The sequence below is a fragment of the Desmodus rotundus genome, chromosome 11 (genome assembly GCF_022682495.2).
Source record: "Desmodus rotundus isolate HL8 chromosome 11, HLdesRot8A.1, whole genome shotgun sequence".
NCBI classification, from domain to species: Eukaryota; Metazoa; Chordata; class Mammalia; order Chiroptera; family Phyllostomidae; genus Desmodus; species Desmodus rotundus.
The window spans coordinates 1,199,036-1,219,081 of record NC_071397.1 but is presented as its reverse complement, the minus strand read 5'-3'; the positions used below and the strand labels follow the sequence as shown (position 1 = coordinate 1,219,081).

At 58.8% G+C, this 20,046-nt stretch overlaps 2 protein-coding genes across 4 annotated transcripts; both read left to right on the top strand.

Moving 5' to 3' along the window:
• Window positions 1–343: 343 nt before the first annotated feature.
• Window positions 344–3,269, top strand: ZBTB12 (zinc finger and BTB domain containing 12). 2 transcript variants are annotated; one of them, XM_053913915.1, is made up of 3 exons: window positions 344–717; window positions 881–1,100; window positions 1,575–3,269. In XM_053913915.1, the coding sequence occupies exon 3, from the start codon at window positions 1,596–1,598 to the stop codon at window positions 2,973–2,975; it is 1,380 nt and encodes a 459-aa protein (XP_053769890.1). In that variant the 5' UTR covers window positions 344–717; window positions 881–1,100; window positions 1,575–1,595; the 3' UTR covers window positions 2,976–3,269. The 2 variants fall into 2 exon arrangements, with proteins under 2 accessions (XP_053769890.1, XP_053769889.1); XM_053913914.1 differs by lacking the exon at window positions 344–717 and having other exon boundaries at window positions 746–1,100.
• A 1,768-nt stretch (window positions 3,270–5,037) lies between these two features.
• On the top strand, window positions 5,038–19,878 carry EHMT2 (euchromatic histone lysine methyltransferase 2). 2 transcript variants are annotated; one of them, XM_053913979.2, is made up of 28 exons: window positions 5,038–5,187; window positions 5,834–5,900; window positions 5,997–6,215; window positions 6,312–6,565; window positions 7,361–7,445; window positions 7,524–7,564; window positions 7,710–7,865; window positions 11,463–11,582; window positions 11,694–11,808; window positions 11,967–12,068; window positions 12,292–12,440; window positions 12,530–12,673; window positions 12,757–12,992; window positions 13,072–13,254; window positions 13,369–13,451; window positions 13,753–13,859; window positions 13,956–14,078; window positions 14,164–14,265; window positions 15,018–15,122; window positions 15,236–15,390; window positions 15,480–15,647; window positions 16,057–16,201; window positions 16,543–16,620; window positions 17,008–17,123; window positions 17,202–17,288; window positions 18,578–18,656; window positions 18,826–19,001; window positions 19,389–19,878. In XM_053913979.2, exons 1-28 carry the CDS (start codon window positions 5,146–5,148, stop codon window positions 19,567–19,569), a joined length of 3,618 nt encoding a protein of 1,205 aa, XP_053769954.1. In that variant the 5' UTR covers window positions 5,038–5,145; the 3' UTR covers window positions 19,570–19,878. The 2 variants fall into 2 exon arrangements, with proteins under 2 accessions (XP_053769954.1, XP_024413658.1); XM_024557890.4 differs by lacking the exon at window positions 5,038–5,187 and having other exon boundaries at window positions 5,597–5,900.
• The last annotated feature ends 168 nt before the right edge of the window (window positions 19,879–20,046 follow it).

Sequence of the window (20,046 nt, the reverse complement as noted above, 5' to 3'; positions counted from 1 at the left end):
AGCCCTACCTGGTGTGGCTCACTGGATTGAGCGCCAGCCTGCGAGAAACAAAGGGTCACGGGTTCTATTCCCAGTCAGGGCACATGCCTGAGTTGGGGGCCGGGTCCCCAGTGTGGGTCATATGAGAAGTAACAACACATGTTCCTCTCCCTCTTTCTCCCGCCCCTCCCCTCTGTCTAAATATAAATAAATATCTTTAAAAAAGAAAGAAAAGTTGGGGTCAATTCTGAGAATGGAAAGGAGGATGGATGAGATTTTACATGAGATGGAGAAAATTGAGGGCGCTGAGGGCACTGGATTGCCTGGCCTGGAGGGCTGGGGGTGGTTACTAGCTTCAGAACAGTTGGCAAAGTCTGGAAGTGTTGCTGGAGGAACTGGGAACATATTCAAGCGGCGATGCACGCGTGGGCAGCAGCAACCAACAGCTCAAAGAGCGGCGGGGTGGCCTAGGGCCTCGGGAGGGGCCGTGACTGTAACCCGGGCCTGCTCGGAGCAGCACCCCCCGGGAGCAGGTGGCTGCCCTGCCAGCAGGGAGTTCGCGCCCCAGGAGCGCCGCGGGCGGGGACGCGCACTGGAGGACGCGGAGCTGGCGGCGCGGCAGGCCGCCCGGAGAGGGGAGCGAGCCGGGGTTGGGGAGCCTCTGCGCGGCACTTCGCACGCACGCGCAGACCGGCCGCTGAGCCCGGAGGCACAGAGGAGGGGGAGCTAGAACGAAGGGTGGGTGGAACGTATTTCCGCTCTGGCGGACAAATAATACCGGCCAAAGGGGAGGCCAGGCCATCCGGCCCTTTAACCGTGTGGGGGAGCTGGTGAAGAAAGGGGGGTCGGAAAGGGGGGACTCCTGCTCCTTTAATTCCCTCCCCTCTTCCTCCTCCCACAGTTCTTGCCGCGGCCGCCGCGCGCGGAGCCTAGAACACACCACACGAGCCGCCCCCGCCCCGCAGCCCTGACGCCCACGCGGAGCCAGACCCGCGCGCGCGCGCCCCGGTCACCCCCGCGCCTGCGCGCTGCCCAGGCCCTGCCCGAGTGTGGGGGCGCCCGCGGCCCCGGGGGGGTGGGGGAAGTAGGGGGCAAAAAACCAGAACGCGGACCAGGGCCAGGTGAGAGGCGCGTGCACTTAGGGTAGTGGGACTTGGGGGGGGCGTGCACCATGCGTGCAGGCGGCGGGGGAAGGACGTGAAAGGCGTGTGCAAACGTGCAAGGGGTGGGGGGGCGGAGGAAGGAGGCAGCGAGTAAAGGGGGCGGGGTGAGAAGATCTGCAGCCTGGGCACCCCGGAGGCTAGAGCCCCAGGCCTTTACTCCTGCTTTCGCGGGCACGCGGGCTCACCCCATCCTTGCGGGCGGTTGGGCTGGGGGTACGGACGCCAGAGCCCCGCCCCCGGGAACCACGCCTCCCTCCCCTTGGAGGGACAGTGCCTCCTCCCGCCCCCCTCCCGGTGCTGGGGAAACTGAGGGCGAGACCTGAAGACTGGGAGATGTAATACTGTGGGGGACCGGGCAAGAATGGAGGAGAGGGGCCTGGAGCATAGGAGAGCCAGAGACCTTTGTCTCTGACCGGTTTCCTTCCCAACCAGGGTTGCCCACCCCCTGCCACAATGGCGTCTGGGGTGGAAGTCCTGCGCTTCCAGCTGCCTGGCCACGAGGCCGCTACGCTGAGGAACATGAACCAGCTCCGAGCAGAGGAGCGGTTCTGCGACGTGACCATTGTGGCCGACAGCCTCAAGTTCCGCGGCCACAAGGTCATCCTGGCTGCCTGCTCCCCCTTCCTGCGGGACCAGTTCCTGCTGAACCCCAGCTCTGAGCTGCAGGTCTCGCTGATGCACAGCGCACGCATAGTGGCCGACCTGCTCCTCTCCTGTTACACGGGTGCCCTGGAATTCGCCGTCAGAGACATCGTGAACTACCTGACGGCGGCCTCCTACCTGCAAATGGAGCACGTGGTGGAGAAATGCCGGAATGCCCTCAGCCAGTTCATCGAACCAAAAATAGGCCTCAAAGAGGATGGGGTCAGCGACACCAGCCTTGTGAGCAGTGTCAGTGCCACCAAGTCCCTACTCCCTCCTGCCAGGACCCCAAAGCCAGCCCCCAAACCCCCACCCCCACCCCCTCTGCCCCCTCCGCTCCTGCGGCCTGTGAAGCTGGAGTTCCCGTTGGATGAGGACCTGGAGCTGAAGGCCGAAGAGGAGGATGAGGACGAGGATGAGGATGTGTCTGATATCTGCATCGTCAAGGTGGAGTCCGCCCTGGAGGTGGCACACCGGCTCAAACCTCCCGGAGGTCTGGGAGGAGGCCTGGGCATCGGAAGCTCGGTGGGCAGCCACCTGGGGGAGCTGGCCCAGAGCAGCCTACCCCCCAGCACTGTGGCCCCACCGCAGGGTGTGGTGAAAGCTTGCTACAGCCTGTCCGAGGATGCGGAAGGGGAGGGCCTGCTGTTGATCCCCGGAGGTCGGGCCAGTGTGGGGGCCGCCTCGGGCCTGGTGGAGGCAGCAGCAGTGGCCATGGCTGCCCGGGGGGCGGGGGGCAGCCTGGGGGGAGGGGGCAGCCGGGGTCCCCTGCCTGGGGGCTTCTCCAGTGGTAACTCTCTAAAGAACATCAAGTGCACCAAGTGCCCAGAGGTATTCCAGGGCGTGGAGAAGCTGGTCTTCCACATGCGGGCGCAGCACTTCATCTTCATGTGTCCGCGCTGCGGCAAGCAGTTCAACCACAGCAGCAACCTCAACCGCCACATGAACGTGCACCGGGGCGTCAAGTCTCACTCTTGTGGCATCTGCGGCAAGTGCTTCACACAGAAGTCCACACTGCACGACCACCTCAACCTGCACTCAGGAGCGAGGCCCTATCGCTGCTCCTACTGCGATGTGCGCTTCGCTCACAAGCCTGCCATTAGGCGGCACCTCAAAGAGCAGCACGGCAAGACCACTGCCGAGAACGTGCTGGAGGCCAGCGTGGCCGAGATCAACGTCCTCATCCGCTAGCACTAGCCCGGCAGGCCTGGGCCCTTGGGCTGGGTGAGAAAGGGGTTCCTTGGCCCAGGAGAATAGGGGGTTGGGGATTGGAGACGGCAGATATGGTGGGGAGCTTAAGCAGACACACACATCCTGAGGGGCCCAAGATTTCTTGGAGAGAAGATCCTGCCTCTTCAGAAGAAAAGGAGGGAGAGGGAGAGGGTTCTTTGAGAAGGCCAAGGGAATATAGGGTCCCAGAGAGATTGTCTTCTCTCGGAGGTGCATGGGTATGTGGAGGGAGGGAAAGGGTCCTACAAAATGAGGCAAAGCAACCGGAAGATGTTTCATTCCTAGCTGAGCCTGCCCAGGGAGAGGTCTGACATTTCTTGAGGTAGTGTCGGGTGGGTGGGAATTGGGAGGGAGTTTGGCAGGAATTTTTTACGTGCTCCAGCTTAGAATAGATCCTTGGGAGAGGGACTGGTAGTGGGGCTATTGAATCCCAGAAAGGAAGGGAGGGCAGGTCTTGCATGTGGGGGGAGTGGGGCTGCGGGTACCAGGCTCACCAGAATTCTAGGGAGGACAAGGTGGCAGGTAAGAGATCATGAGGGTGAGCGTCCTGGGTAGATAATGGGAAGTGGGGTACAATAATAGCAGGAACGGGGAGTGGGGGTGGGGGTAGGGCCTTTAGATGAAAGGACACCAGAAGGGCTGTTTAGGGGGAGGGAGAGGAGAGTTATACAGTATTTTTTTTAAAAAAACATATTTTTTAGGATTTTTTCTGGAGTTTGGGGCTTTAGGGTTTTGTGGGGTTTTAGTTTTTGTTTGTTTGTTTGTTTTGCTTTTGTTTTCCACAAAATAAATTTTGGAAAAAAAACCTTTTTCTTTGTACTGTGACTGGCAACTTTATGTAAATGACTGTCCCACCCTAGACAGCCTCTTATTGTGGCCACTACCCAGACAGAGGTCACGAGGCATGCAGGTCCCATGCGTGAAGGAAGCGCCATGGGGAAGAGTAGTGTGACAAGTGTGCTTCTCTGGCCAGGGACTCTCCCAGTTCTGAAGCCTTAACACCTGGCAGATGCCTGGAGCCTAAGTGTTCCGTGACTCTTGGCAGTGATAACACATGACCTGCTCCTGTGTATGAGGAGTTTGTTCCCGGGGCCAGCAATCACCTGTAGGTGTGATCATTGTGCCCACCCGAAATTGTCAGCAGGAGCCTATATTTGGGCACTTTTGGTCTGAAGAAAGGGTTTGTGTCCTCAGGAAAGCTAAAAACCACTAGGTTTGGATTAGAGTACAGGAAAGACTACAATTCCCAGAAAACCCTACTGGAATAGTTCTTAACCAAAGGCAACTACAGTTCCCAGAAGGCTTTGAATTGGCCTCAGGAGCCCCATATTCCAACCATCTGCCTGTGTCAGATATTGCTGGTGAGATCATAGACGTTTTCCCAACTTTGACCAGAACATAATACCTAAAGGGACTGTGCCCTGCATAGTTCCATCAAGGTCGTACATCTTGGCCTCATATTCATACTTCCACTCTCTGCTGGGCTATAACCTACGGAGTACAGCCTGACTATGATTGCGAAGTATTTGGCAAAAAAGGTTACTAGAGTGTGACCAGAGAGTAGTGACTCGGGCCACTGGGGGCGTACCGGGATCCCTAGTGCATGTGGTGGGGTAACACGTCTGGCATAAACAGGAGAGCCCCCATGTTTTCAAAAAGGGACATTAACCTGCCAAGAGTAAAAGTGTCCTCTTCTAGTCCCCATCACCCCTTCTTGCTCGTTAGAGGAGCGAGGCCGAAACTGAGGCTGAGCCTTCTACCTGGAGACACAGAAACTAGAAAGCACCTAGAAGCGGAAGCAGCACACGTAAGCCAGATTTGGAAATACAGCCGCTCCCGGGAGGCTCAGACACAGCTTGCTACCTAAAACCTGGTGTGGGGGGTGAAGAGGCCACACCTGGACCCAGGAGTGCCTCGCCTTCGGGCCCCCGCTGAAATGAAACTAGGAATGGCAGCGATTCTCCCCAGCAGCCTCCACCTTAGGGCAGCCACCACCAGCTCCAAGGCCGCTCTGGGAGGAAAATGGCCAGAAAGCGCGCAGTGGCTCCTTTAAAGTTTCTCCTCGCCCTCCCTCCCCGCCCACGTGACCCGGGGCGGCCGCGCGCCGGCTCTGCCCCCAGCGCAAGCGGCGATGGCGGCGGCGGCGGGAGCTGCAGCGGCGGCGGCCGCCGAGGTGCGGAAGGGGAGGGGGAGAGGCGGGTGCATGCCCGCGCGCGCGCCCGGGGGAAGCGCGCGCCCGTGCAATGCTCCGGGGGTGCAACGGGGCCGGGGGGCCCGGGCAGGACTTACAGCAATCCGGAGGGCTAGCACCGGGGGCGGATGAGGGGACCAGGGGGTGGGAGGTGGGGGGAGTGGGCACGGAGGCGCGCGTGCAGCCTCTGGCTGTCCCCGAGTGGGCGGCGGGCGCCGGAGCCCCAGGAGCACGCGCGAGGGGCACGAGGGGCCGTCCTCCGGGCTGGGGGGCAACGGGCGCTGGAGGGGTTGGTACCCGGGGTCCCCGCGGCCTGGGGGACAAAGGGGGAACGGTTCGTGCAGCCGGGAGGAGGGGGCGGGGCCGGTGCTCGGAGGCCCCGCCCCCTCCCCCTCCTCTCTTCTCGGCCTCTGAGATGCGGGGTCTACCCAGAGGCAGGGGGCTGATGCGGGCCCGGGGGAGGGGTCGTGCGGCCCCTCCCGGCAGCCGAGGCCGCGGAAGGGGGGGTGCCCATAGAGGAAGAGGTAGGCCCCGGAGCCTACTCTCTCTTCCCAGGGCCCAGGGGCCCTGGGTCCCCCAACTTCCTACCGGGCTGACCAGCCCTCCTATCCCTTGTGTCGCCTCCCAGGGGGAGGTCCCCGCTGAGATGGGGGCTCTGGTGCTGGACAAGGAGCTCAGAGGAGCCACCGAGAGAGGTGAGTGAAGCAGAAACCAGCCCAGCTAGACCTTCACCTCCCCAAACACAGGACTCCCGGAGCCCTTAGTCCTGAACTTTTTCTCTTCTCTTACAGTTCATGGCTCTTTTGGGGACAACCCTCTTAGTGAGGAGACCCTACCTAAGGCCAGCCCCGACTCCCTGGAGCCTGCCGGCCCCTCATCCCCAGCAACTGTCACCGTCACTGTTGGCGATGAGGGGGCCGACACCCCTGTAGGAGCCACACCACCCATTGGGGATGAACCTGAGAATCTTGAGGGAGATGGGGACCTGCAAGGGGGGCGCATCCTGCTGGGTGAGAGTCTGTGGAGGCTGGGGGTGAGATGGGGCACCCTCTGATTCTGCCTTTTCTCTGATCTTGCCTCTACCTGCCTGCCTGTCTATTTTCCAGGACATGCCACAAAGTCATTCCCCTCGTCCCCCAGCAAAGGGGGCGCCTGTCCCAGCCGGGCCAAGATGTCAATGACAGGGGCTGGAAAGTCACCCCCATCAGTCCAGAGTTTGGCTATGAGGCTGCTGAGTATGCCCGGGGCCCAGGGGGCGGCAGCATCAGGGCCCGAACCCACTCCATCTACTACCAGCCCTGAGGGGCAGCCCAAGATCCACCGAGCCAGGAAAACCATGTCCAAACCTGGCAATGGGCAGGTGAGGATTAGCGGAAGGGTTGAGGGGGTGGGAGAGCCAGGTAATCCACCCTCCATCTCTTGTGGGCTTTTTTATAACACACATTCAGGTCTTTTCCAGTCCATTCACAGCTTTACAATGTACCGAGGGGCTGGACATTGAGGGGCTTATCTCACGTTCTGGATGGGGCTTAATGTGTGAACAGGCAGTCTCTTGTCTTCCTGGAGTTTACATTCTTGGGGAGAGGGGAGTACAAGAGACCGATGTTAAAGATTTATTTATGTAGTTAATGTTTTAATTACTCTTAAGATAATGATTATGTAAAGAAACTCGAAACCACTCTTTTTACTTCAAAGCAAGACCTCAGGGAACTTTTCCTCCCACAGCAACTGCCCCTGCTTCATTGTAAAGGTTGTATTCCTACTGGGAATGGGGTGAGGGCGAGGGTCACGACCGAGGCCCCAGAACCTCAGCCTCTAGGACAGTGTTTTTAGGGCTCTTGGTAGCATTATGTTGTGCCTGTGGTTTGAGTAGCTTTGGTCAAGGTCTTAACCTTTGTTTTCTCATCCGCAAAATGGGAAGAAAGGGCCCGCGGCACACTTGAAGAAGCAAGTGAGGGTTAGGTGTGGGGTGTCCTTGACCCACTTTCTCAGGGGAGACAGCAGTTCTTGTTACAGCCACATCTGGCTACTTCAGCGTTGGATGGCATTTTTGAAGTTGTGGCTCCCCACCTCCCCACCATCTGGCGCTCCTGGCTAATTCAGGCCAAACCACAGCCGATTGCTGGTCCTCAGTGTGCTCCCTCTGCGTTCCCAGCCCCCAGTCCCTGAGAAGAGGCCCCCTGAAGTGCAGCATTTCCGAATGAGTGATGATGTGCACCCGCTGGGGAAGGTGACCTCAGGTCAGTCCCACCCCTCACCCACCTGCACCTTAAGCCTGAGGGTTTAGAGTTCAAGCCTGGATCCTTCTCTCCTTCCAGATGTGGCCAAAAGGAGGAAGCTCAACTCTGGAGGTGGCCTGGTGAGCAGGGAGAGGCAGAGAGCAAGACCTCTCTACCTGGGGGCGACTGCAGGGAAGCCCCAGACTAGGGCTGCCTCCCCCCTCAAAGGAAACGGGTTGGTGGGGAATGCCCGCAGCAGCATCTGTTGTCGTCCTGTTTTTCCAGTCGGAGGAGTTGGGCTCTGCCCGGGGTTCAGGAGAAATGGCCCTGGAGAAGGCGAACCCCGGGTCCCTGGAGGAGTGGGAGACGGTGGTGGGGGATGACTTCAGCCTCTACTACGACTCCTACTCGGTGGATGAGCGCGTGGACTCCGACAGCAAGGTGAGATGGCCCGCCGCCCCGAGTGCAGGGCTTCCTCTCCAGTCTTTTCTGCCTCCCCTCACTCTCTCTGAATTGTCTTCCGAACACCCACTAATTCACTGCCCCACGCTCTACCACCGGACGCCGTGTGTGCGGCACCCAGTCCATCCCCTACCCCTTTCTGCAGTGACCACCGTCCATTTTATGGTTTGTTTGTTGTTTGGCTGCTGGTTCGTTCTTTTGCTCCTGGTTTGGTTTTTTTGTTTGTTTGTTTTGTTTTTTTTAAGATTTTATTTATTGTTTACACAGAGGGGAAGGGAGGGAGAAGGAAGGAAACGTCAGTGTGTGGTTGCCTCGTGTATGCCCCCTACTGGGGTCCTGGCCCGCAACCCCGGTTTGTGCCCTGACTGGGAATTGAACTGGTAACTCTTTGGTTCTCAGGCTGGCGCTCAATCCCCTGAGCCACACCAGCCAGGGCGCTTGGTTTGGTTTTATCACACACGTGTTTGCCTATGTCCTGTAATGCTTAGTCGTGCCTGTTTTGCATTTTATTTAATGTTTTATCATGGAAACTTTCCAATACAGGTAATCCTTGAACAACACAGGTGTGACCTGCCCCGGTCCTCTTACATAGATTTTTTAAAAATAAATACTGTCAGTGTACTTTTTTCTTATGATGTATTCTTTCTAGCTTACTTTACAGTAAGAATACAGTATATATTACATATACAAAACATGTGTTAATCAGCTGTTTACATTATCGGTAAGGCTTCCAGTCAACAGCAGGCTGCTAGTGAATTTGGGGGGAAGTCAGAAGTTACACGTGGAGTTTCCACTGCGTGGGGGTTGGCACCCCTGCCCCCGTGTTTCTTAGCAGCCAGCTGTGTACAAAAGAAGGGAAGAGTGAGCCCCATGAGGCCGTCACCCAGCTCTAGCAACACACAGCTGATATTTTCCCTTTTTTTTTTAATAATTATTTTATTGTTGTTCAATGACAGTTGTCTGCATTTCCCCCCCACCTCTCCCCTCCCACCCCAGTATTTTTTCTTTTTTAAATGTATATATTGATTTTTCATATCCAGTGTCACCTTGCACTAGTTTCAGGTATCAGCACAGCAGTTACAGACTGTTCCCCTCGGTGTTTCCAGCGCCCGCCTGGCCCCACACGCACTCACTACAGTGCTGACCGTGTCCGCCGCGCCGTCCTTCACACCGCAGGGCTGCTCCCTAACCACCAATGCGTGCTTCTCCGTCCCTTCCCTTTTTCACCCAGCCTCCAACCCCTCTGTCCTCTGGCAACCTTTCAGAACGCTCTCCAACTTTTAGTTGGTTTCCGCTCTGTTTGTTTTGTTTTCTAGATTCCACATAGAAGTGAAATGCTATGGCATTTGTCTTTGTCTGACTTCACTCGGCGCAATACCCCCTAGGTCCATCCATGTTGTCCTAAATGGCAAGATTTTATTCTTTCTTTACAGTCGAGTAACATTCTGTTGTGCAGGTACCTGCTCTCCTTCATCCAGTCGTCAACTGAGGGACACGTAGGCTGCTCCTGTATCTTGGCTGTTGTAAATAACGCTGTAATGAACATAGGGGCACATATGTCTTTTCGAATTAGCATTTTGGGTTTCTTTGGATGAATACCCAGAAGTGGAATTGCTGGATGATATGGTCGTTCTGTTTTTAATTTTTCGGAGGAACCTCCATACTCTCCCCCACAGCGGCTGCTCCGGTCCGCATTCCCACCAACGGTGCACGAGGGTTCCCTTTTCTCCGCACTCTCGTCGACACTTGCTGAGTTATTGATGGCAGCCCTTCTGACAGGTGTGAGGTGACACTTCACTGGTTTTAATTTGCTCACATCACTATAAACACGAGTGACGTTGAGCATCTTTCCACGTGTTTATTGGCCATTTCTATGTCCTCTCTGGAGCAGTGTTTCTGGGGGTCCTTTGCCCGTTGTTTAATTGGATTGTTTGGTTTGTTTTGGTTTTGGTCTCTGCTGTTCAGTTGTATGAGTTTCTCACATATTTTGGATATTAACCCCTCATCAGATGTATCGTTGGCAAATATCTTTTTCTGTTTTGTTGATGGTTTCCTCTGCTATGCAGACACTTTTTAGCTCGATATAATCCCATGTGTCTATTTTTTCTGTTGTTGCCCTTGACTGAGAAGACAGGTCCAAAAACCTACTGCTAAGAGCCATGTTAGAGAGTTTACTGTGTGTTTTCTTCTAAGAATTTTATGGTTTCAGGTCTTAAATTGAAGTCTTTGACCCATTTTGAACTTACCCTTATATATGGGGTGAGAAGGTGGTTCAGTTTCCCCAACAGCATGTGTTGAAGGGGCTCTGCTCCCCACCCCACCGCGTGTCCTTGGCTCCTTGGAACGCAGCCGGTCCCCATACCTGTCCACTCCTCCCCCCCATGCACCCCGATGGCTTACGTTAGAGCCAACCCCAGCCACGTTTTATGTACAGCTATGTCCATGTGTATCTCTACACATAAGACCTCTTTCTGCCCTGACTGGTGTGGCTCAGTGAGTTGGGCCTCCTTCCCACACATCAAAAGGTCACCAGTTCAATTCCCGGTCAGGGCACTGGCCTGGACTGCTGGCGGGGTCCCTGGTTGGGATGCGCGAGAAGCAACCGATTCATGTTTCTCGCCCTCTCTTTCTCCCTTCCTTCCTCTCTCTCTAAAAATAAGTAAATAAAATCTTTAAAAAGACAAGACCTCTTCCTGTTCCTTAACATCACCACATGACTGTTTTCACACCTGAAAAATTTACCAGTGATTTCTCAGTATCATCGTTTCGCTACCGTTTAAGTCTTCCCATCTCAGCTGTTTCACAAATGGGCTTTCATTTGTCAAAATTCAAACGAGGCCCACACATCGACTTGATGGACACTTGTCACCATTCTTTCTTGATGCGTAGGTTCCCTGTCATTTAAAAAAAAATTTTTTTCTTGCCATTTATTTGTCGAAGAATCCAGGTCAGCCATCTGACAGAGCTCCTCACATTTAGGAGTTGGCCTGCTGGGCGGGGATTGACACATCCCTGCCTGACAAATATCCCTTGTACTGAAAGCGCGCTGAGCCCCAGGAGCGCGCCCCACCCCTGTGGGTGCGCGTGCTTCCCGTCGCATCACCCCAGGGGGCGTAGGGTATGTTGAGACTGAGGTGCGGTCAGCCTGAGCCTCGCTGTAACGTTCCTCATTAGCTCTTCATCTGAAGTTTTCAGCAGCCGTTGGTAGTCTCACCTATTTATGAACTTCGTAGGAAGAGCAAGTGCACATACCCACTGTACGTTTCCTTTCTGGAGCTTAACTGTTCGGGGTTTGGTTTTGCTTTGTTATTTGCTTGATATTGCCTTGCCAAGGGTCAGACATGCTGTTACCTCTAACCATCGTGCCCTCTTTTTGCTGCTGCATAATACTCCACATCCCTTCGTCCTGCTCTTTCCCTCCTTTCCTCCTTTTCCTGTCGGAGAGCCCTCCTGGGCGGCGGTGGCTTTCGTTGCCCCGCTCACTGTTTGAGTCCTGGCAGCTGGGTATGACCTGCTCTGCCTCTCTCCCGAGTCCCCCCTGGAGAGATCTGTGGCCCCACTTTGCCTCTGTCCCAGTCCGAGGTTGAAGCGCTGGCTGAACAACTGAGTGAGGAAGAGGAAGAAGAGGAGGAGGAGGAAGAGGAGGAGGAGGAGGAGGAAGAGGAAGATGAGGAGTCAGGCAATCAGTCTGACAGGGTGAGAGCTGGGGGCTGACACGCGCGGAGGAGTAGGGGCTGTGGCGCCAGGGGTCTCAGTCCTGAGGAGGGAGGGCTGGGGCCAGGCTCTTCCACCCTCCCGCCTCCCCAGAGCGGTTCCAGTGGCCGGCGAAAAGCCAAGAAGAAATGGCGGAAGGACAGCCCATGGGTGAAGCCCTCCCGGAAAAGGCGGAAGCGGGATCCTCCCCGGACCAAGGAGCCTCGAGGTGAGGAGGTTCCTCTGCTTTGGGTCCCCTCCCCCAGGCCGCCTCCCAGCCCCCAGGGAGCGTGCACCTGCGCCAGCTCACGCATGCGCACACCCGCTTGTACCACACGTCCAGGTGCCTGTGGGCTCGCACTCTCACTCTCTCTGTCTCTGTGTCAGGAGTGAATGGTGTGGGCTCCTCAGGCCCCAGTGAGTACATGGAGGTCCCTCTGGGGTCCCTGGAGCTGCCCAGCGAGGGGACCCTCTCCCCCAACCACGCTGGTAATTGCCAATTGCTGGGATAGGGAGCCACTAGGGGGCGCCCTCAGAACAGGAGGGAAAGGGGGAGGAGGGAGACCCCACTGGAGCCAGGGTATATCCATGGCCAGGCTTTGGGGGTTCTGGAGCATGGAGAGAAAGGCAGGCAGGGTGGGGGTGAACGGCCCCGCCGGGGGTCCCAGTGGGTGAGGGGCAAGGCCTCCCTTAGCTCCCTTGTTCCTCGAAGGGGTGTCCAACGACACATCTTCACTGGAGACGGAACGCGGATTCGAGGAGTTGCCCCTGTGCAGCTGCCGCATGGAGGCGCCCAAGATTGACCGCATCAGCGAGAGAGCCGGGCACAAGTGCATGGCCACGGAGAGTGTGGACGGAGAGGTGCGCCTGTGGGCAGGGAGAGGCAGTGCGGGGTACGTGGCCCGGGCCCCCGCCTCACCTCTCTTCTCGCCCATCCTCTCTGCCCACAGCTGTCCGGCTGCAATGCCGCCATCCTCAAGCGGGAGACCATGAGGCCGTCGAGCCGCGTGGCCCTGATGGTGCTCTGTGAGGCCCACCGCGCCCGCATGGTCAAACACCACTGCTGTCCCGGCTGTGGCTACTTCTGTACGGCGGTGAGTGCCCACGGGGCAGGCCGGCAGTGTGCCCCAGCGGAGAGGGGGCTCCCATCGCCTCACCGTGTTGTTTCCCTGTCCAGGGCACCTTCCTGGAGTGCCACCCCGACTTCCGCGTGGCCCATCGCTTCCACAAGGCCTGTGTGTCCCAGCTGAATGGGATGGTCTTCTGTCCCCACTGTGGGGAGGATGCATCCGAGGCCCAGGAGGTGACCATCCCCTGGGGGGATGGAGTGACACCGCCAATTGGCACGGCAGCCCCTGCCCCCCCACCCCTCGCCCAGGATGCTCCTGGGAGAGCAGACACTTCTCAGCCCAGGTATTGCCCTCCACCTTCCCCGCTGTCTGTTCCCTGCCCCTCCCGTCACCCGAGGCATCAGCCCTTTCTTCTCCCACAGCGCCCGGATGCGAGGGCAGGGGGAGCTCCGGCGCCCACCCTGCGACCCTGTGGCTGACACCATTGACAGCTCGGGGCCCTCCCTGACCCTGCCCAGTGGGGGTTGCCTCTCAGCCGTCGGGCTGCCCCCTGGGCCAGGCCGGGAGGCCCTGGAGAAGGCCCTAGTCATCCAGGAGTCGGAGAGGTGAGGGGGCGTTGCTCTCAGCACGAGACCCAGTGGGCTGGAAGGGCGGGGCTGTGGTCGTTAAAGCTGATGCTGGAGTCAAGGAGCCCACCCCACCCTCCCTCACCGTCGCAGGCGGAAGAAACTGCGCTTCCACCCGCGGCAGTTGTACCTGTCAGTGAAGCAGGGGGAGCTGCAGAAGGTCATCCTGATGCTGTGTGAGTATCCATCCGCTCCCTCACTCAGCAAGCTTGACTGAGGCCGATGGCGCGTCAGGCGCTGGGCTGGGGCCAGGCATGCGGGAAAGGACTTCATCCTCACCCCGGAGGTTACCTGCCTTGTTCAGTGGGCAGCGGCACTCAGGGGAATGACGGCTTTGAACTCAGGCAGAGCTGGTGCCCCTGGCTCCTTACTCCTGACACGTGCCCCGAGAAACTTTCCTGGAGGAGGTGCCAGCTGGCCCCTAGCTTGCTTACCACTCGTCCCTCCCTCTCCCGGTGTGGCGGGCTCTCCCCACAGTGGACAACCTGGACCCCAACTTCCAGAGCGACCAGCAGAGCAAGCGCACGCCCCTGCACGCAGCCGCCCAGAAGGGCTCCGTGGAGATCTGCCACGTGCTGCTACAGGTCAGCATGGGCTGCCCTCTGCCTCAGTGGCCAGGCCCCTGGACGCCCCCTGCCTGGCCCCTCCTCGGCTCCAGCCCACACGCCCCCTCCTCGCAGGCTGGAGCCAACATCAACGCAGTGGACAAGCAGCAGCGGACGCCGCTGATGGAGGCTGTGGTGAACAACCACCTGGAGGCGGCCCGCTACATGGTGCAGCGTGGCGGCTGTGTCTACAGCAAGGTGTGCCGGGCGGGCCGCGGGGCCCAGGGGCGGGGCTGGCTTAGACGTGCCAGCTGGAGGACTCATCTGCCCCTGTGTCCCTCAGGAGGAGGATGGCTCCACCTGCCTCCACCACGCAGCCAAAATTGGGAACTTGGAGATGGTCAGCCTGCTGCTCAGCACAGGACAGGTGGACGTGAACGCCCAGGTTAGAGGCCCAGCTGCCGCCCCTCCTACTCCCCCCTGCCCAGCCCTTTGGTCCTTGGCTCAGCCTCAGGCTGTGGCACCTTCCACGACGGCTGACCTCTGACCCCTCCCTGCATCCCATGTTGCTCCGACTGTCCCCTTCTTTCTCCCTCCTCGTTCAACGGTCTCTTGGCTATTTTCTCTTTCCTGCTACTTCCCTTTATCAGTTTTCAGAATAATGAGATGCTGCTTTAATCTCTGAAGTGAAGTGTCCAGTGAGATTATTTGCAAACTCTTTGTTTTTCGTGTGATAGATATGTTTTACTCCATTGTCTTTCTCCCCAACCCACCCTTTGTTAGGAGGAGCCCGTGGAAGCTGGCTCCCGTGGCTTTTGACATGACCCGGCACCCTCTGAGAGCATCTGGCCTTTCCGCGCTTACACGCCCTCCGTGTGCCCAGGGGCAGTGGTTGCTGTCGGGTCGCTGCGGCTAGGGCTTTTGAGTAGGCAGACCTAGGAAATCATGTGTTTTTTAGAAAGAGAAAAAGGACTCTGCAGCCTTGAACAGGAGACACTGTAGTTTCACTTTAGAGACGAGGGGCCAGGCGCCGAGACATTCGGTGACTCGCTCAGGGCGCCACCGCAGTGAGTGGCGGGCCAGGCCTCTAGCTGAGTCTGGCTCCAGAGCATGTGCTCCCGGCCACGTGCTGCTTCGGCGAGCGGGGCTGGATGCTGGGCCTGCCCCCCACTCTCTTCGCTCCCTTCCCACCCATAGGATAGTGGGGGATGGACGCCCATCATCTGGGCCGCAGAGCACAAGCACATCGAGGTGATCCGCATGCTGCTGACACGGGGTGCCGATGTCACCCTCACAGACAACGTGAGAGTCTGGTTGGGGTGGGGGAGGTGGGGCTGGCCCAGGCCCTGAACACAGTGCAGGCTGGATGCAAGGGCCCATTGCCCAGGCCACTCCCTCTGCCACCACCTCTGCAGGAGGAAAACATCTGTCTGCACTGGGCCTCCTTCACTGGCAGCGCTGCCATCGCCGAGGTCCTCCTGAATGCCCGCTGCGACCTCCACGCTGTCAACTACCACGGGGACACACCCCTGCACATTGCGGCCCGGGAGAGCTACCACGACTGTGTGCTGTGAGCTTCTGCCCACCCCGCGCCCCAAAGCCCCTGCCACCCCCCACACACACAGCCCCGGGGCTCCAAGGCCGCCTCTCCCCTCCCAGGTTGTTCCTGTCACGCGGAGCGAACCCCGAGCTGCGCAACAAGGAGGGGGACACCGCGTGGGACCTGACTCCTGAACGCTCTGACGTGTGGTTTGCACTGCAGCTCAACCGCAAGCTCCGGCTGGGCGTGGGGAATCGGGCCATCCGCACGGAGAGGATCATCTGCCGGTGAGTGCTGGGCCCCCAGGCCCCTAACTGCCTCCTGCCCCTCCCCAGGCCCTCCTGAGTCCCGAGAACCACTTCCGGTTCCCCTACTAGGATTGCCATGTATCGCAAGTAGAAATAGAGGCTATCCAGTTAAATTAGCATCTCAGGTGAACACTTACTATTTTCTTGGTGTAAAAGTGTCTTGGTGCAGTATTTGAGATGTACCTATACTAAAAATTATTTCTTGTTTATCTGAAATCTGATTTTTAACTTGGTGCCCTGCATTTTTTCTGGCAATCTCCCTTCACATGCCCCAGTGAACACCCAGATCCCCCCCCACCTTCCCCCCAGCCCAGTCCCCACGGCCCAGGAACCTCCCCAGTCCTCTCTTGGCACCCAGAGGAGCCCTCAGCCCCATTTCCCTTACCAGGGATGTGGCTCGGGGCTATGAGAACGTGCCCATCCCCTGCGTCAACGGCGTGGATGGGGAGCCGTGCCCCGAGGATTATAAGTACATCTCGGAGAATTGCGAGACGTCCACCATGAACATTGACCGCAACATCACCCACCTGCAGGTGAGGGGCCTGCGACTCCCTGAAGGGACAGCAGAGCCACCGAGTACAGTGGGGCAAGTCGAGGGCCCACAAGAGCACCTGCAAAGGCAGGGCTGGAGGGCGCTCCGGGGGCGTGGTCCCCTGCAGAAGGGTCCGCTTACTAGGACACAGGACGGTGTCACGCAGGCTCATGGTGGCCTTAGGGACAAACCTTCAGCAACACCTTGATTCCCCTCACTGTGGGACCATCACCACTCACGATGCTAAAACATGGACCCTAGCAGAAGGGCAACAGCTGGGGGGCAGGCAGGGAGCCCTGGGAGCCAGTCCTGGGGGTCCGGCTCACCCTGCCTCCCGCGCAGCACTGCACGTGTGTGGACGACTGCTCCAGCTCCAACTGCCTGTGCGGTCAGCTCAGCATTCGCTGCTGGTATGACAAGGTACGTGCCCTTGCCTGGTCCACAGGCGCTCATTCCCTCCCTCGGACGAGCTGGCCTCAAATGCACAGTCCCTGGGACCCTGTCTCTCACCTCCTACCCTGGGGGGCAGTGGCAGAGAGGGCAGGGCCAGACCTGGGATTCCTGAGACCCTGCCGGGACAGAGCGGGGCCTGGCCCAGACCCAGACACAAATCAAGGGGGGTGGTTGTGGGGCGCTTGTCCTCTGATCTCAGAGTATGTGTGGTGCCCCCCATCCCGGCCTCCCTGTCTCCCTGTCTCCCTGTCACTGGCTTGAGGTCAGGGGAGGATTCTTCTGTGGTCACCTGGGGATCCTGGGCACCTGAGGTGGGACCACGTGGAAACCACTGTCGGCCCCTCCCTCCCCAAGGATGGGCGGCTGCTCCAGGAATTTAACAAGATCGAGCCCCCGCTGATCTTCGAGTGCAACCAGGCCTGCTCCTGCTGGAGAAACTGCAAGAACCGGGTGGTGCAGAGTGGTATCAAGTGAGGCCCCGCCCCTGCAGTCCCCCAACCCCACGCTGCCTCCCACCCACCCAGCATCACCTCCTCTCCCACCCCTAGGGTGCGGCTGCAGCTCTACCGAACTGCCAAGATGGGCTGGGGTGTCCGCGCCCTGCAGACCATCCCCCAGGGAACCTTCATCTGCGAGTGAGTTGGGGCAGGGTAAAGGGACCGACCCATGGCCACCGCTGCCCCTTCTGCCCTCTCTGCCCTCCTCCCTGATGGGTCCCACTCTTCCCACTGCCCCAGCTTCCTCAGGCCCTCCTCCCCATAGCCAGGCACCCTTCCTGCCCCCTCAGCCCAGACCACAGAGCTGTCCATCGCCACTGCCCACATCCCCACGCGGCCCCCACTCCCAGCCTCACATAGCCTCTCCCTGCCCTTCGGAGCTGGGGAAAGCACCAGTTTGGGAGAGGGATCGGGGTTTGAGCTCCACTCTGCTGCTGGTGTCCTTGGCCTTTTTGAGCCTCATTTTCCGTCCACTTTCAGGGCCCTCTTTCCTCCCAATCAGTTCCTTTCTGTGCCCGACATCTGTAACCACTCTGTCCCCTGGCTCCTAGTTCATGGCCTTTAAACTTATCTAGGTCTCCTTTGAACTTAAAAAAGAACTTTTAGCTCCGTTTGCTTATTTAGGGACCATCCATTTTATTTTAATTGTGTCATCTGTTAACTTCTCAAACAAGCAACCCTGTCTTCCCGGGACTCGGTTTCCCCGCCATCCCCTCACTGCCAAAATCTGCCTTTGCCCTCACCTCTCTGCTGCTGCCACCTTCCAATGGTCCCCACCCGCACCCCTGCTTCATGTGCCTCAGCCCTTGTTGTCCAGGCATCTGCCACGCGCTTAGCCTGGCTCCCATGGCCCTGTCCTCACCTCCACCCCATCCACCCTTCCTCTTCACCAGCTCCTCTTCCTCTGCTCTCCCAGTGGGGGCATCCTCACCCCCGGCTCCTTCCACAGAGCTCCTCACAGCTGCTGCGGCTCTACCCCTTCCTGCTGGCCTGGCCACTCCTGTCCTTCAGCCTGCCATCGCCACCACCTGCAGGTGGCTCCTAGTGCACAGACCTCCAGTGTCTAAACCTGAGCAGTTTCCCACCCAAGCCCACAGGCTGAGCCCCGAGCCCCGGAGGCCTGGTATCAGTCCCTTCACCTCCCCCACCGTGTCACCAGCTCATCCCCGGCCACCGCACTTGCTGTCCCCGTCTGTGGCAGCTGTCCAGTGACGACCTCACATGCCCCCGTGTTCCTCCTCCTGACCTCGCCTTCAGAGGGGACCACCCCCAGCCAGGTCCCAGCAGCTTTGATCTGCGACATTCACAGACACTGCTGAGCATGTGACCCAATGGAAGAGGAGCCTGTGGGGTTGTGAGGAGACGTGGCCTGGAGTCGGCCCCGTAACCCCAGCTCACCTTCAGCACCATCACTTTCTGCCCGGCAGGTATGTCGGGGAGCTGATCTCCGACGCCGAGGCCGATGTGAGAGAGGATGATTCTTACCTCTTCGACTTAGACAACAAGGTGGGCAGGAGGGTTCCACCCCCACCCCCACCCCCACCCCACCCCCCGCTGTCTCCTACTCCCAGTCAGCAGCGGAAACCTGGAGAGGGCAGGACTGGGTTGTCAGTGGGTGGGGAAGTTGGTGGGGCATGAAGGGGGGTAGGTGTAAAGCGTGCCGCCCTCCCCTCAGGATGGAGAGGTATACTGCATTGATGCCCGTTACTACGGCAACATCAGCCGATTCATCAACCACTTGTGTGACCCCAACATCATCCCGGTGCGGGTCTTCATGCTGCACCAAGACCTGCGATTTCCACGCATTGCTTTCTTCAGCTCCCGAGACATCCGGACCGGGGAGGAGCTGGGGTGAGGTGGCCGGGCTCGGCGGGGGGTGTGGGAAACACAGGCCTGGGCCAGCCGCTGAAGAGAGCTCCGGACTTGCCGGCTTGGATGGAGCGAGCTCAGACACCAGTGTACGGAAAGAAGTGTCCCTGGAGGGCGTGTTAAACAGGCCTGAGCCTCCCAGAGGATTTTGGTTCAGTAGGTTTGGGGTCAGGCCGCAGGCTCTGCGTGCAGACATGTTCCCAGGCAGTGCTGGTGCTGCAGACCCATGGTGCGTGCAAGGGTTTAGGGCCTGTTGGGGAGAAGGGTGTGGGTGCCAGAGTCCCCCCTGGGGAGCAGGGCCCGCAGGTCCTGGAGCGCGCTCGGGCAGGGAGTTCTGGGTCCCACAAGCCTCTTGTGCTTCTCTGACAGGTTTGACTATGGCGACCGCTTCTGGGACATCAAAAGCAAGTATTTCACCTGCCAGTGTGGCTCCGAGAAGTGCAAGCACTCAGCTGAGGCCATCGCCCTGGAGCAGAGCCGCCTGGCCCGCCTCGACCCCCACCCCGAGCTGCTGCCGGAGCTCAGCTCTCTGCCCTCCGTCAATCCCTGAGAGTGGACCATGCTCTCCCTCCCCAGCCCTGGGTGGCCACCAGCTCAGCAGCTGCCTCTGTCACTTGCTGCTCATGGCCACACCCGGGGCACTGCCGTCTTTCCCCATAGCCCTTCACACATTCCCGGCCAGAGACCCCAGCCAGGCCCTGGGGGTCTGACAGCCCCTCCTCCAGGGCTGGTTCCTCCCTGGGAGGGTGACTTGGGCTGGCCGCTCCTCTGTTCCCCAACCTCAGCTGCAGTTTGATGAACTGAAGTGGGCCTCTGCCAACTGGTTTCCTTTGTTCTCAATAAATATTGGGTTTGGTAACAAACTGTCTGGGTGATTGTGGGGGGTGGGGCGGCCTGGGAGGATGCACACACAGCCGAAGGAATGTGAGTCCCAAGGCAGAGCGAGAGGGAGGCTGGGCTGGAGTAAGCAGTAGCCCAGGAGAGGAGAGGGCAGTGGGGGACCACCAAGGGCAGGGTCTAATCAAGG